Raw genomic sequence first — 15,075 nt, 5'->3', positions numbered from 1 at the left:
CCCTGGTTCGAGCCCTGGTCCGGGAAGATCCCACATGCTGTGAAGCAACTAAGCCCGTGCGCCACAACTACTGAGCCTGCGCTCTAGAGCCTGCGAGCCACAACTACTGAAGCCCGCACGCCTAGAGCCCGTGCTCCACAACAAGAGAAGCCACCGCAATGAGAAGCCCGCGCACCACAATGAGAAGCCCGCGCAACGCAACGAAGAGTAGCCCCCGCTCGCGGCAACTACAGAAAGCCTGCGTGCAGAAACGAAGACACAACGCAGCCAATAAATAAATAAATAAATAAATAAATTTTAAAAAGATTGCTAAAAAAAAAAACACCCCAAAATCCAAAAGAAAAGGTGTTGTAACTTACTGAAATAAAAAGATTTTGAGGCACTCCTGATATTTGAGATATCCTGATTGGATATTCCAACACCTCTGAGAATCAATAGTGGGGAAGATGAGGGGATTTATAAGCTACCTCTGCTATACTACCAACATTACAATATGGAGCTCTAAGTTTGATTTTCCATCCTCAGACTCTACAAGGCTCTCCTACTGCTGCACTTCTTTCCCCTGGCCATTCACTCCCTGTTATTATTTGTGCTGCCTCCCTACATAATAAGCTCTACAGAGGACAGGCACTGGATACTATCCATCTCTGTATCTTACCTTGAATCACAGCATATAGCTGATATTCAATAATTGTAAAATGAAACCAGAGATGGTAACCAGAATTTTAAAATTGGTAACACCTATTCTAATTCATATATCCACACTCTGAAACTAACTGTAATAATAAAAATTAAAACTACATCAGGAACATGTGGTTCTACTTCAAATATCAGGGAATGTTAAATGGCAGGGCAGGACTAAGAATTTTGAAAGGTCTAGTTACACAAAAACCCACAGTGCATGCTGCTCTAAAAATATCAACCACTTCTTTTTAAACAGGAAAAATCAATTTCAAGCCTCAGATAATGAAAGATAGAAGAATATTGTCAGAAATAAAGGAAACATTAAGTGGAAAAAAAATGACAAGATAATTTTATCTCTGGATTAAGACTTATTTTAATATACATTATGTATAGTACTTCATATAATTTATTAATGTCATTTTCTATAGGACACTGTAATTAATTCAGTGACATCAATATTGACCTCATACAGACAAAGGATGAAAGCTGGGTTTTCCTGTGTACCAAATACAAAACATGTGCTGAAGAGTTATCACATACAACAGTTATAAGAGATCAACTTTAAGGATGACTCAAGTTTACAGTAGTTGCTTCACATGGTTCTCCCTCAAGACTTGGATGTCACCCAGTGTTGCCATGTTTGTGCAAATGCCATCTCTGGCCTGCCTGACTACCTCCTTTTGCCAGTCCCACTTTTGCCTGTTTTACTGCTGCCACTGCTAGATTTGCCAGATGATTTTGAAGAGAAGAGTCTTGTCATGAACTCAGAAACATCAGGCAATTCATGATTGGAATTCAGCATATTCATTGACTGCTCCATCTCCTGTGGGAAGACAAAGCACAATGATATGAAAGGCACACGTCATTTAACAACTAACACTTCCCTTAAGGAAGGAGAAACAGAACAGGTAAAAGGTACTGGTTCTGAGCAATGATGTTAATGTCATACCCAACAGCATTTCAGAAACCATGTTTCATGCCTCCTTTATATCACTAAGCATTTCAATCCTTACTAAATGTCCGATAAGTGTTGCCTGGGGTTTGATTCGGCTTTTGTTTTTATAAAGGGCATTTTCTCGGATAATGGACATATGTGATCATATTCCTGCCACCTTATTTTGTTTTCTGATCAGAATGCTTTCTTATTGTTTTAACAAGTGTTTTCTTAAACTCATGCTTTTTCTAGATGCATATAACCAGAATATCAATCTTTAACCATGTATCAAGGTATCAGAAAAGTCTGGAAGGTAACTGTAGTATTTCCAAGACTTGATTCCTAAGGGCCTTAGTAGTAAATCTATGAATACTGTATGACTTGGGTGACCTCAGTTACAGCATCTAAAGCAAGCAACACCAATGTTAAAATGTTACAAACAGTCACTGGCAGGACCTAAGGACATGGCACTTTTATTTTGAGGCTCTTGTCCTCCCCCTTACTGAGCCAACAATCTATAAAGTACTGTTCCATTTTTGACAATATTAATGTAATGTCTGCTTCATTTGAATTATATGTGACATTCCAAAAGTGAACTTAAAATTGTATTAGTTCGGACATGAAAAAAAATAGCAAATACTCTATTATCTATTATTTAAAATTGAATTTTTTGTTCAGTTATTAGCTTGGGCTTTCTCCCCAAATGTAGAATATATACATGAGTTTTCAGGGAGAAAGCACCTTTACAAATACGGCCAGGAAAAGAAACATTATGTTAACATGCCCTAGTAATCAAGAATTAAATGTATATTTTAAATATAACAGGTCTTGAGTCCCCGCAAAAATATACCATCAACTCTATTTTTGAACCTGTTCAATTCTGAAGCTCTTGAATGAACAATTTTTACACTGCTTACTATATGCAAAGCATTTTGCAAGAAATGAATTTTTAATCCAGTGTGACTTCTAATGTTTCCTTCTATTGATACCACAGAGAGTTAACTGCCTTAACAGATACAAGGACAGAGGATGTACACTTTCTGACCAACACTGAGGCAAAGATGCCAGAATTTAGCAATAAAACATTTTGAAACATCATAAAGCTTTCTTTTTTCATGAAGCTTTTTCTGCCATTCCAGCTTGGGATAAGTCTCTTACCTTCTACAGAACTTAATCACCTAGTACCTCAGCAAACAGTTTTTATTTATGTATATCTTATTTTTCCATTTAAACCCACACATGCACACATACACACACACACAATCCTCTGATGGCAAGAGGAGTGCTTTATAAATCCATTCTACTTCCTACATTTAACTGGACTATGAGCTTGTTGACAACAGGGATGACCTATAATCTATTTTTGTATCCCCTGTATCCAGAACCTAAAAATTGATTAATAAATGTTTATTCAGTGATGAATAAAGTGTAAATACATATATATTAAATACAATAGAAAAACCTGGAATTCAGGAGATATTTGTTGATGGTTTTTGGGTGGAAGAATACTTAATTTTTTTTTTTTTTAATTCTGAAGATTTTATACGGAAGCAAATATTTAAAAGAGACAAAGTGGTGGCACTAAAAATTTGAAGCATCTAACTTAGCAACTCCTCTCCCCTTTGCCAAACAGTATGCTCTTGTGGTAGAGAGTTTGAAAACCACTATTCTATTTTTCTCCCTTGGTCTATCCGAAATTCTTCTGTGTGTCTGAACACATAAACTAAATGTGTACTCTGAAGAGTTTTGTAAAGATAGATTATAAGAAGCTACCACTTTGCGAAATATTTGGATTAGGTATACCAGAATTATTATGCTTTTCAACTATTTAACAAGCAAGGTGCAAAGAGGCAAGTACTAAGCAGAATGTTTTAACTATATGAAGAGACCCAGGCTTTTATCAGGCAGAACCAACTGAATTTATCTGGTCCAGTGGAAACAATTAATTAAATGCCAGGAACATAATACTGTATCAACACAACCTGTAGATGAATTTGACTTGGTAATTAGGATAAAGCTGAACAAACCCAAGCCATTCAGCCACAACGGATGGACCAGGCATCAGAACACGGTTCAGTCATCTTACCCGCCTCATGTCAGGATCACTTGTGTTGACCACTTTGGGAAGAAGCACAAATATCAATAACGGAAGAACCATCATCATAACCTGTGAAATAAAAAAATTCAGAAAATGTTTTTCCTACTTAACTGTAGAACAAAATCTGCACTTAACAACCAATGATGAAATTAAATATTGTAAACAGAATAAAACTAGCAGCCACCACTTCAATTCTACTGAACAAGCCCTGGTGACAACAAGGTGCTCCTCAGTATCTGACTGCTGTAATATAAGAGTCTTACCTATAAGTGTGTGGACTTTATATAGACATCTTGCTTCACATCTGTGCTACCTATCATTTTGCAGTTTAGAGTTTTATCTAACACAAATAGTTTGCAAACTGAACTATTCATTCACTTTCTTCAGTCTGCAGTCTGGCATTGAGATTGGTAACCCTGATGGCCAGTTGGATCCACAAGTCTTTCCAGATGACTTGTGGTTCTTGGAGAAAACACCACATCCCCCCTCTAATGTACAATATACCACTAGGCAACTACTATAGCAGACAAGTTTTAAAAAATGACCTAGGAGCTTCTACCACTGCATATGTTCCCATGGAATTTCAGAAATGAGAACATGGAAGGTATTTCTCAATTAGCTTTGGAGTCCCATCGCTAACTTCGCCCATCCACTCTACCCTCCTGCCTCTTTATGCCTAACTGCAGATTCCAGGTACTAATTTATGCCTCTCAAAGGATGTACAGCCTGAAACATCCTTATTTGTGTTCTAAATAGCTATCAGCAAGAAATATGATCAACATTTAGATAATTCTAAGGTAATAATTCAACTTTCAAAAACAGCAAAGAAAAAAAAGTCAAGCTGTTTCTAAATATGCTATTAGTATTTTATATTAATGGATACCATAAAATCGTTTCATGAAAATACCAAGTACTTAAATTACTACAGAATAACTTCTCTGTTCATAACACATTAAGAAAAAAAAGACTTTGTAAAAACCTTACTTGTGCCATCAAGAGGGGAAATGTATTAAATGACAGCACATTCATCAATGGACTAACATTCAGGTAGTATGAAGGATGAGATAGTTAGCTCCATGTGTGACTTATCACATACTCTTATTCTATTTGAATTTTAAACATAAGTACTTATCTAATTTCTGCTGCATATTTCAATGTCAAATCTACTGTGCCATTCTCACTACTATCTTTTTCATTATGTATTCCCAAAGCTACTATTTTCATGAAATTCATGAACTGTTCACAGTAATCCTTTCATCCAACAATCTGACTCTAGCTTTCCTTTCACAGGGGTTAGAATTTTTCAACTGCCTAGAAGCAAATTACAGATTAGTAAAGATACTTTATTGTAGCCTGATACATACCATTGGGTTCATCAGAAAGTCTGTCCAGCCCCAAGATTCCCTTTTAATAAAGTAAGAAGGTGGGCCTGAAGATTTCATTTGGAGAGGATAGGGCAGTCTGACCACTTCTGATGTTTTGATGTAATTCACATATCTCGCTCTGATAAAGCAACATGAAAAAAGCATCAGTAATCCTATTAAAAGCATTACTAGTTAAAAGAAATGTTTATAATATATTAGCAATGCCTTATAATTACCTTTAGCTTTTTCCAAAATGCTTTGACATCTAAACTTTTGATCTTGAAAATCTGATCAAAGTAGCTTTATCTGTATGTCTAAAATACTTAGCAAAATGTAGAGGGAGAACACTAGATTTGGAATCAAGAGACCTAGTTTCTAGCTATAGCTCTGCTATTACCAAGGCCTGTGGTCTTAAGTTCTTAACTTTTCTGGTTATATCAGAAGTTCTCCTGGAATTCTTCTAGCTCTAAAGCTCTTTGATTCTATTTAATAATAAATTTATTTTGTTATAAATATACAAAAATGCTGGAATTTTTTTGACTGTCTGAAACATGCATTGCTGAGTACACCTAATTTTAAAGGGCATTTTGCAAGAAAAACTTAATGATTTAAGAAAGTCCTGCAACAGTGCCATAGGTAACATTACATTTTTACCAGACATGCCAGTAATTTTAATCACCCATGTTCAGACATATTCCAGTTTACTTTTTGAAAATTGCCTCCCCTATTTTTTCTAACATTTCCTTCTGGAACTTCTATTAGACACGTGTTAGACCTTTTCATTCTTTACTCCACATCTTGTTAAATTCTCACTTTCACAGTGTCCTTTCCTTTATCTGTATTGCTTTCTGGGTAATTTTTCTGATCTGTCTTCCAGCTCATCAAACCTCTGTTCAGTTGCTTAGCACATCCACTGAGTTTTGTATTCCAAAGCATATACAGATTGTAAAAGTTCAATTTTATTCTTTTTCAAATATCTATGGTTTATTTTGGTATAATGTAAAAGCATTTCTTTTATTTGTTTAAAGCATTTTAAATACACTTTAAACAATTTTACAGTCTATATCCAATAAGCCTGCTATCTAGAGTTCTCAGAGGTCTGATTCACCTGCTGACTCCATGTACATTGTTTTCTTGGGTATTTTATAAGTTAAGTAGACTTTATTTATGCATGTGCCTGGACAGAGAGTTATGCATTTGTCTCCGCCAGGAGCCCGGGATTATGACCAGGGACCATCTTATTAACTGTTCAGATTGGAAGTTTCTGGATCATGCAAGAAGTAATATTTTATAAGTATTACTTGGGTATTTTATAAGTTAAGTAAGTATTTTATAAGTTAAGTAGACTTTATTTATGCATGGGCCTGGACAGAGAGTTATGCATTTGTCTCTGCCAGGAGTGGGGGATTATGACCAGGGACCATCTTATTAATTGTTCAGATTGGAAGTTTCTGGATCATGCAAGAAGTAATAAATTCATACCCAAATTTCAATGAGGGTGTGACTATCAATTTTCAGGATAGATTTTTCCCTCCAAAAGCCAGGGCCAGGTTGGGAATCTGATCTTTTGGATTTCAGGCCAAGGGTCAAAGGGGGAACCAAGTCTTAGAACTAATTCTGACTCCAAGCATGCCCAAGGCTTGCCTCCCACCTACACACTGCTAATAAAATCTAAGGCTTTTGGTGAGAGAATAACAAAACCCCCAGGTAGGAAAGTAGTTTACAGTTTATCCTCTGAGGACTTCCCTTACTTTTTTGGGAGCTATACATTTAAAAGGAAATGTTTATCATGCTTTACCCAGCATTTCTAAAATTTTTCATTCTGACAGAATGTCAGAAATTTAAGTCTCACATATATTTGAAACTAACTTACGCATGCTTATAAAATATTGGTCAAGAATATTAGTATCTTATATGGATCCCTCTTTGTTCTCTACTCTGTCCTCCCCAATTATTAAAATGGTAAGGGCCTTGTTTTTTTACCTATGCTTCGGGCATGCAATCATCAGGAATGGATCTGAGAATATGAATCCAACTGCTGCAACCAGTCCTTAAATACTAAAGCAGGAAGTACTCTTTACCCAAAGTGAAAAAGCAAACAAAACTTTATATTTAGAAAAATATTTCTAATTGCTTAGACTACTTTATTCAAAATTCAAAGTAAAAAGAATAAATAAAAATAAATTATAGTTTTTAATCAACAAGTATCCCCCTTTAACAACTTTCATTCCCTCCAGTATTCAGTTTTGGTTTTTTTTTTTTGGGCCGGGCCACACGGCTTGTGGGATCTTAGTTCCCCAACCAGGGATTGAAGCCGGGCCCACAGCAAGGAAAGTGCAGAGTCCTAACCACTGTACCCCAGAGAACTCCCAGTATTTTCAGTATTTTTAAAAAACTTTTAAACCTATATAAAGTTCGTATGGTAAATCTACAAACCACCCCCATCTCCAAGCTTGCAATTCTAAAATACATAAAAAGTCATAAGTCCTTTACAGTTTAGATTTTAACATACTAGAGTTTTATACATATATTTTAAAAAACTTTTATGCCTCTAAAAAGACATAAGAAAGTCAATAGCTAACGTGGTTCAGTTACTTTGAAACAATCCATTTATTACATCAAAAATATCTATAAACATATTTGCAAGGTATTACCTTTAATTCATGCTCCACCTTGCTCTCAATAGCCAATAGCAAGAAATATTAGCATTTGGACAAAGTAGAATATTCTAAGACAATTTAATTTCCAAAATAGAGGGGAAAGTAGTTTGTTTCTAAAGAACGTGTTTTTAGTAGCATCACAGTATTGGTTTCGTAATAATACCAAGAATTTAAATTACCACAGAATAACCATCTCTGTTCACTACACATCCTAAAAGAGGAAAAAGAAAACTCTATCAACAGGAGCTGATTTCACTGGACTAATATGCAGCTGATATTAAAGGATGACGCAGCTCAATATATGACTCACTATTTTAATTATAGCATATTTACACATTACACTTTAAAAACTTTCAATGACCAAAAAAAAAAAACAAAGGAAGAGGGAAAGCATTTTAGGAGTAAAAACTAACTCAAATATAAATATTACAGTACTAATCGAACACCTCTCTTATGTCAGCTCAATTTGGGGTCTCTACAAATCAACCTAAATATGCTAGGCACATAACGAAAAGGTCAGTAGTGAAATACAGCTCCTCTAACCCCCAAATTATTTTTGCCTTTGCATAACCTCTTCTTTATTACTGCAACACAAAGTAATTCTGTGATAGCTCAAACAAAGAAGAGACATTACCATTTAAAATTGTTTGGTATTTGTCAATTACACCTCAATAAAGCAAGCAAGCAAGCAAGAAAACTGCTTCCTATCCTGGTCAGATTAGACTAAAGAGAGCACTATTGGCATGAGACTAATAACAAATAAATAAATTGGGGTTATAAGAGCGTAAGGCTGAATCTGAACACTGTGGACATCTACACAACTGATTCTAACCTCAAATGGGTTTGTGGTATTCCAGGATCAGAGCCTGAATTAGTCCAAAATTCTTTTCATCTCGACTTCAAAGCATGTGTTCATCTACTTAGAACTTCTGAAACTTTTTCCTAGTCTTCCAGCCTCTAATACTGTACTTTTCTTTTTTTTGATTATGATCCTCACTTTGAAGTAAACTCCATGATGTAATCTACTGTTTTCCAAAGAAATACTAAATTTCCATTGCACACTAAATGTTCCAGACAGGAAGAACGATAGAAATTTCTAGATCAACATACTATCAAACAGATACTAAGAGGTATCATCAAAATATCCCAATGACGAGTATTTTCAACTTAGAAAAGTTAAATTATTTCCAACTTTAATAATCACATTTCAATTAAAACTTTCACAGTGCTTTTGCTCCTACAGTAAGTAACCTTACCTCTTCTCTATATAACCATATTAGGAGCTTTAAAATCAATATTAAGCCAGAGCAGGAGAAAGTTCAACTGTACAATATTATCAATGCTCAGATCAGAACAATATAAGGATGTTTTAATACTTGTAGTTTAAATAGGAAACTTTCCAACCTTAACTATAAATTCTAAAAGGAATATATATAATGAGGTATTCAGTAGCCTAGCCTTTGGTAAAAATTAAATCAGTTGTCCTCACCTCATTTTGCCTTTTGAAGTGATATCTACTCGGACAGGATCAAACCTGTAAGCTGGAGAAATAACTTCCACTACATAAGATCCAGAAGGTATATCATGAACCACAAAACTCCCATCTGTCCTGGAACAATGAAATTATCATATTTAGTCACTTCTGATCAATAGCTTATTCTTTTCTTATGTTTTAAACCATCTGTTAACTCCCAAACCAACACCTCCCAAAATGACAGTCAGAGTAACAAAAAAAAAAACCCCAAACTGGCAAGAGTTGTCCCACATTTCAGCTTCCATAATTAACACTGCATGAGTTCTGAAAACGCCCCAGACCATTCCACAGAGACATAGAAAGTACTTCTATTCCTTCTGTGGAATAGAGATAACAGGTGACAGAAGCACAGGTCCAATTCTAAAGCCATGTCTTCATTCAAGGGAATGAATAATATATGTCATTCCTACAAGATTAGGGGTCCAATTTTGCAGATCCCCTCCAACAATTTCTTAATTAAAAATGGCCTTTTTTCCTAGTTTTAATTTGCATTTTGTTTTCTTTCCTTTTTTTCTTTTTTACAGAAAAGGTAATTAAGTACTGTTTGTTCCACTTGTTACAAATAGTTCCCATCTACCTTGGTTACTTCTTTTTGGGTATGTAGAAGTTTAAAATGTTTATGTAGTTAAAACCATCCACCTTTTCCTTACTGCTTTCTTCTAAACTTCTAGACTTAGAAAACCATCCCATCAAGAACTGATAATTTCATGTTCACAGACCAAAATTAATTTGTTTTGCTAATGAGAAACTGCCATTCTGAGGAAAGAGAAGTTTCCGTTTCAGGAGAACAAATGGTTCTAAAGGGATTGACTTTATCAGAGAATTGCCAGTCTCACGATAATGTTAAAATAATGCTCCTTAAATCATTAGGCTCTTTCACAGTTAAAGGAATAGTTGATTCTGTCACATCCACAATGTTTACTAAAAAGTAAGAGGAAAAAGTTCCTTACTACTTCAAAGTACACACTAAACTGAAACAGAATCGAAGTGCAAACATCAAGTTAACTTATTCCTGAGCTGGATGTCTTCTATTTGCCCTTCAGATCATTCTCCACCCTTCTCTCCCCACAGCAGGAAGGGAAGAAAATGAGCTTAGTATACTTTTCCCCCAGCTCTCTCCGTGAGAGGCCCCTAACTGGCTTTGTCAAGGGACACAGCTCCTTTCAAGGCAGTTCCTTCCTCTTTTCTAGGTTCCAGTAACCTTTACTTCCCCTCCTCCCTTCACGCTTAGAGGTGACAATAGCCTTGAGGTTATAAACTCTGGAATACTGCATAATCTGGTTGTTTCCCTACACCATGACTACCCTGGTTAATCCTTTCATTAAACTTGCCTTGAATTATTCTAATTATTCAGTTTCTTGATGGGACCCTAACTTAATGAATTTCAAAACATTTTCCTAGGTCCAGAAAAAAGAGAATTAAGTTAATTCCGGCACAACACAAATAATAGCAGAGCTAATGGCGCAAAGAAAAGCAAACATATTTTTCCTCCTAAGGTAAATATTTTGCTTTAAAAGGTAACATAGACATTGTATAACGAAATTTTAAAACTTGGCTTTTAAAATGTACTCTACAATACAATGACCTTGTTGGACTCTGATTTGAAAGAACAATCACATAAAACTATTTCTGAGAAAGTGCGAAAACATAAAAATGGACTGGGTATTAGATGATATTATGGAATTATCATTTATTTTGTCAAATCGATAATGGCACTGTGGGGTTTTTTTTTTAAGTCCTTATCTTTCAGAGATACATAGTAGTGTTTTTACAAGTGAAATTATATTACGTTTAAGATCATCATATTTAAATATTCCAGAAAAAAATTAATGAGGTGCAGAGGAGATATAAAATCAAACAGTAAAGTGTGACGGCTTCCTAAGCTATTCTGTTTATTTTAGTGTATGTCTGTAATTTTCCATAAGGAAAAGTTCAAAAAATTACAGTACCTAATCTTACGTATAGTACATAATGCATAGCACATAATTTAAAAAAAACTGAAAACTACCTAAATGCCCCCAAAGAGAGGACTAGATAAATAAATTATGGTTTACATACACAGTGATGAGAGCAAGAAGTGGCATGGGAGTCCTCAGTTGAAACTCCCCTGATCTCCATTTAGCCAAGTCCCAAGCCACCTCCAATAAGCATAAACATAGTCAAAATTGCATGTTATTTATGCATAACAGGTACAAGACAAATTACCTATCCCTCTTACAAAAAGGTTGCCACCATAAGCTCTTCATATTAATTCTCAATTAACCTTTCTACATACAAATGAAAGAACATGAAATGGTATCAGAAGCTGCTCACAAAATATTAAATGAAAAAAAACAGGTTACAAAGCACTGTATATTGTATATTACTATTAAAAACATAGGTCATATGATTCCAAAGAGATACAATAAAATGTTAAGGCTTGTTATCTCCACTTTGTTTATATTTTCTTCAATAAACATATCACATATATATTATTTTCAAATAAAAATAATAAATGTTTATTTTAAAAACTGTATACTGCAGGAAAAAAAAGAGAGGTCAAATGGTTAATTATGGCTAATTTTCTAAAGCTTAATGAGAGTTTTATTATTAAAAGTTCATTTATCAGGGTAAAACTTAAAGAATGCCCTAATGTCAGATTTGTAATAATACACAGCACTTTAAAAATGATTGTAAGCTTGTCACTATTTATTAATCTGAGGTTGAAATTCTCATTCAAAGGCACCTGGATACTCTGAATATTTGCAAAACAGACTTAGAATTAAATGTCCACACTTAAATTGTCTGGTTTTCAGATACCACTTGCTGGTATACAAACCTACCAGAGAAACGCTTCCTTTACCAAATGAATTTTCAGTTCAAAGTTTCACTTTCCAAGCAGCAACTGAAAGATTTAAAACATTATACTTGTGCCTAGACATCTGAAAAGCAGCCTGCTGCAGAACTAGAGTGCTAATAAATCTACCACGTCTTTTAATATAGGCTCAAATCCTATTTCTACTCACAGCTAGAAAGGACAGAAGGGAGTAAGCAAGCACTGTAGAGTCTCACATAAATGACAATAGTGATGTCGCAAATCCCTCGATGAATTCAAGTGTAAAAAAGAACAACAATCCCACCTCCAGGCAAAAAAGGTGCTTCGATTAGGGACTTCAGGGCCCATTAATTTTAGAAGCAGCAACATTAGCCTCCCAGTCTGTGTCATCACTACAAGCCCTGTGGGCTTTGAGAATTCCCACCTGCTTAGCATCTTTCTACACAACATGAAGCCACCAAAAGACTGAAATGAATGCAAAAAGGGGCCAGATTCCAGGGAAACCAGATGAGATGCAAAGGAAAGAATTCAGCAAAAGACAAATAAGGAGTCCATCTGTGCCCAGGGCCCAGGAGTGGTCGTCCCCATCCAGGGCCAAAATGGAGTTGAAGATAACCGACTCCACTGCTCCAGCCCTGGGACGAGCGCCAGCCATCCTCATTTCTGAGGTTCGGGACCGGGAAGGGGAAAGCGTCGACTGCTTCTCAAGGTTCACCCTCGGACAGCGACGTCGTCAGGTCTTGACACTCAGCTCCCCTATGGGGAACTCCCTTCCGGCTACCAACCCAACCGCTTTCGCGCTGCCCTCAGGATGCTCACTTGAGAAAGCCGACGTGCTCTTCTCCGTCTACCAGCACTCGGGCCGCCGAGATCCAGTCCTGGGGCTTCACACCAGGAACAACCGCACGCCCCTCAATCTTGAAGCGATCTCCGATACTGACCCCACTCCCTCCTGAGCCCTCGGAGGTAGCCCCAGACACCTCCGAGCTCTGGGCATCCCTTGAGAGCATCAGCAGAAGGAAGGAAAAGAAGCCCCACACAGCGGCCGCCATGACTGCAGGTCTCGGCGGTTAGGCCGAGAGCCCCGGAAGCCCTCCCCATCTCTCGCCGTCGTCGCCTCCGCAGGCTGATGTCGTCATCCCTGCGCGCCGGGTTCGGGCGGCAGCTGTGGGCTCAAACCCGAGCGCAGGAGTCTTAGCTAATCCACTTGCGAGGCGGAAGTGTTGCGGCGACCTCCGCGCGCTGCGCGGTGGAGTGCGGTGTGAAGAGCGCCTCTTAAGGGGGCCGCCCACGAAGTGAAAGTGAGGTGTGTGTTGCTGTGGCCGCCGGGGGGACTGAGGACCTCACGCGAGTGAAAGATGATTAAAACCGAGAGGAACGAGGATCTTAAGTAGCGTTTGCAAATGAGGCTCCGACTTAAGTAGAAACAAGTCTAGAAGAGAGCGTTTAAAAAGCTTCTAGATTCCCCAAGACGTGTAAGATGAAAAGGCTCCCGCTTTGTGTTTGAAGGAGATACCATCTCTGCATAGAAAAATAGCTGGAAAAATACGTAAACTGTTTACTAAGGGTTGCGGCTGGTGAAAAGGGAAAGAGTTGGAGGACATTTATCTGCATTTATTTATCTATAATCCACCGTTCGTCCAGTTTTGAATGCTTTACCGTGATAACAGATGAGTGGGGGGAACCTGCCAATGTTGATCATGAGGGCTAAGCCAAGATTTCAGAGATCATCTGCTCCAATCCTTTCATTTCTTGATGATAGAAAGGAAAGTGGCTTGCCCAGGATTTCTGTTGGCCTTAGACATTGCCACTCCTAGAGTTAGCCTCCCAGAGAGGAGTAACAAAAAATTGAAAAAAGATACAAGAGCCGAGGACTCTGAACCCCTGGCGTGGGGTAGTGACGCAGCCCTCGGGGACCACCCCATACTCTCTTCTGAGTGTCGCTTAGGGGTACTTTACCCGAGTCTTCTGAAGATGGCTATTTACTCACATTTAATCCTTGGAAGAAGCAGGGATGCTCTAAAAAGATCATGTGCTACAACCCTCCCCATCAACACCAACCGTCAAAACTATGCTAAATTATAAAGTTAAATTTCACTTTTCTAAAATGATACAAATATGCAGATATAGAAATAGCTTCATCCCAAATTTTTCTCATTTTCTTTCACATATTTTTGGTGACACTGCTTTGCTGGTGTCTAAGGCACATGTTCAGTTTGACTAACAGGTCATCAGTGTTGGTCTTAATACTCCAGGTAGAAGCTGGGAAGTTTACTTTTTCTGTGGGGCAAATGGTGGGAGAGGACCATCAGCACACAGCCACTGAACCCTCTGTATCCCCATTTCTGCCTTTCTCTTTCTGCCCCTACCTTATAGTCATTCTAATACAAAAATATCCAATGATTTGACCCCTCAATTGCCAGGCTTATACCTCCCCAGAGGCATTAGATGGAGGAGAGAAACCTAAGTAATGTTTTCAGGTGGTGTGAAATTCTGTTCTCTCTCGTGTTTTCCAGGTAGACCACAGGAATTGCATAGATATTCAACTCCAAATTATACAAGAGTTATTCCATAAAGTAGCCCTTGGACTCGTGCCTTATGAAAGAAACTATAATTATAATGAAATATTTTAGAAGGATTTTGTACTGGACTTGCTCTGTTTGCCCAGTCAAATCCACTTTCTTCCCTTCAGTCTGCTTTGTGCCCTGGAAGGCTGGACCTTGAAGGATTGCAAAAGCTTGGTTCCTTTGCCCTCTGAGTGCTTCCAGTTGGGTTCAGCCAATAGGAAGTATGAGTAGGACATCCCTTTTAGTTTCCCTTACCAATGCCAATACTTCCAAGAAAGTTTAATGAAGGGATAATTTACAATCACCATTTAAGTCTTCCATCTATTTCCTCAAAGGTCCTGACCCATGTGGATTTCAGGCAGACCTAGTTATCTTAACTATGGAGAATATTGTTAAAGTGCGAGGTGATCAGTTTATCA

The 15,075-nt window shown here is 37.3% G+C and overlaps 1 protein-coding gene across 2 annotated transcripts; it reads right to left on the bottom strand.

Moving 5' to 3' along the window:
• Window positions 1-1,032: 1,032 nt before the first annotated feature.
• On the bottom strand, window positions 1,033-13,193 carry EMC7 (ER membrane protein complex subunit 7). Of its 2 annotated transcripts, XM_068548697.1 has the most exons (5): window positions 12,909-13,187; window positions 9,230-9,349; window positions 5,081-5,219; window positions 3,705-3,785; window positions 1,033-1,507 (listed from the first exon to the last, which is right to left on the bottom strand). In XM_068548697.1, exons 1-5 carry the CDS (start codon window positions 13,139-13,141, stop codon window positions 1,355-1,357), a joined length of 726 nt encoding a protein of 241 aa, XP_068404798.1. In that variant the 5' UTR covers window positions 13,142-13,187; the 3' UTR covers window positions 1,033-1,354. The 2 variants fall into 2 exon arrangements, with proteins under 2 accessions (XP_068404798.1, XP_068404805.1); XM_068548704.1 differs by lacking the exon at window positions 9,230-9,349 and having other exon boundaries at window positions 12,909-13,193.
• Window positions 13,194-15,075: the final 1,882 nt, after the last annotated feature.

Source organism: Eschrichtius robustus, chromosome 1 (assembly GCF_028021215.1).
Source record: "Eschrichtius robustus isolate mEscRob2 chromosome 1, mEscRob2.pri, whole genome shotgun sequence".
NCBI classification, from domain to species: domain Eukaryota; kingdom Metazoa; phylum Chordata; class Mammalia; order Artiodactyla; family Eschrichtiidae; genus Eschrichtius; species Eschrichtius robustus.
The sequence above is the reverse complement of the archived record's forward strand: the minus strand, read 5'-3'. Positions and strand labels throughout refer to the sequence as shown.

Bases quoted from the DNA above. Each gene is read 5' to 3' on its own strand.
- EMC7 (XM_068548697.1), bottom strand. From the start codon at position 13,141: ATGGCGGCCGCTGTGTGGGGCTTCTTTTCCTTCCTTCTGCTGATGCTC. The intron at 9,350-12,908 runs GTGAGCATCCTG...TCATTGTTCCAG, and splicing joins GAGCACGTCGGCTTTCTCAA to GACAGATGGGAGTTTTGTGG. The intron at 3,786-5,080 runs GTATGTATCAGG...TTTATTTCACAG, and splicing joins ACTTTCTGATGAACCCAATG to GTTATGATGATGGTTCTTCC.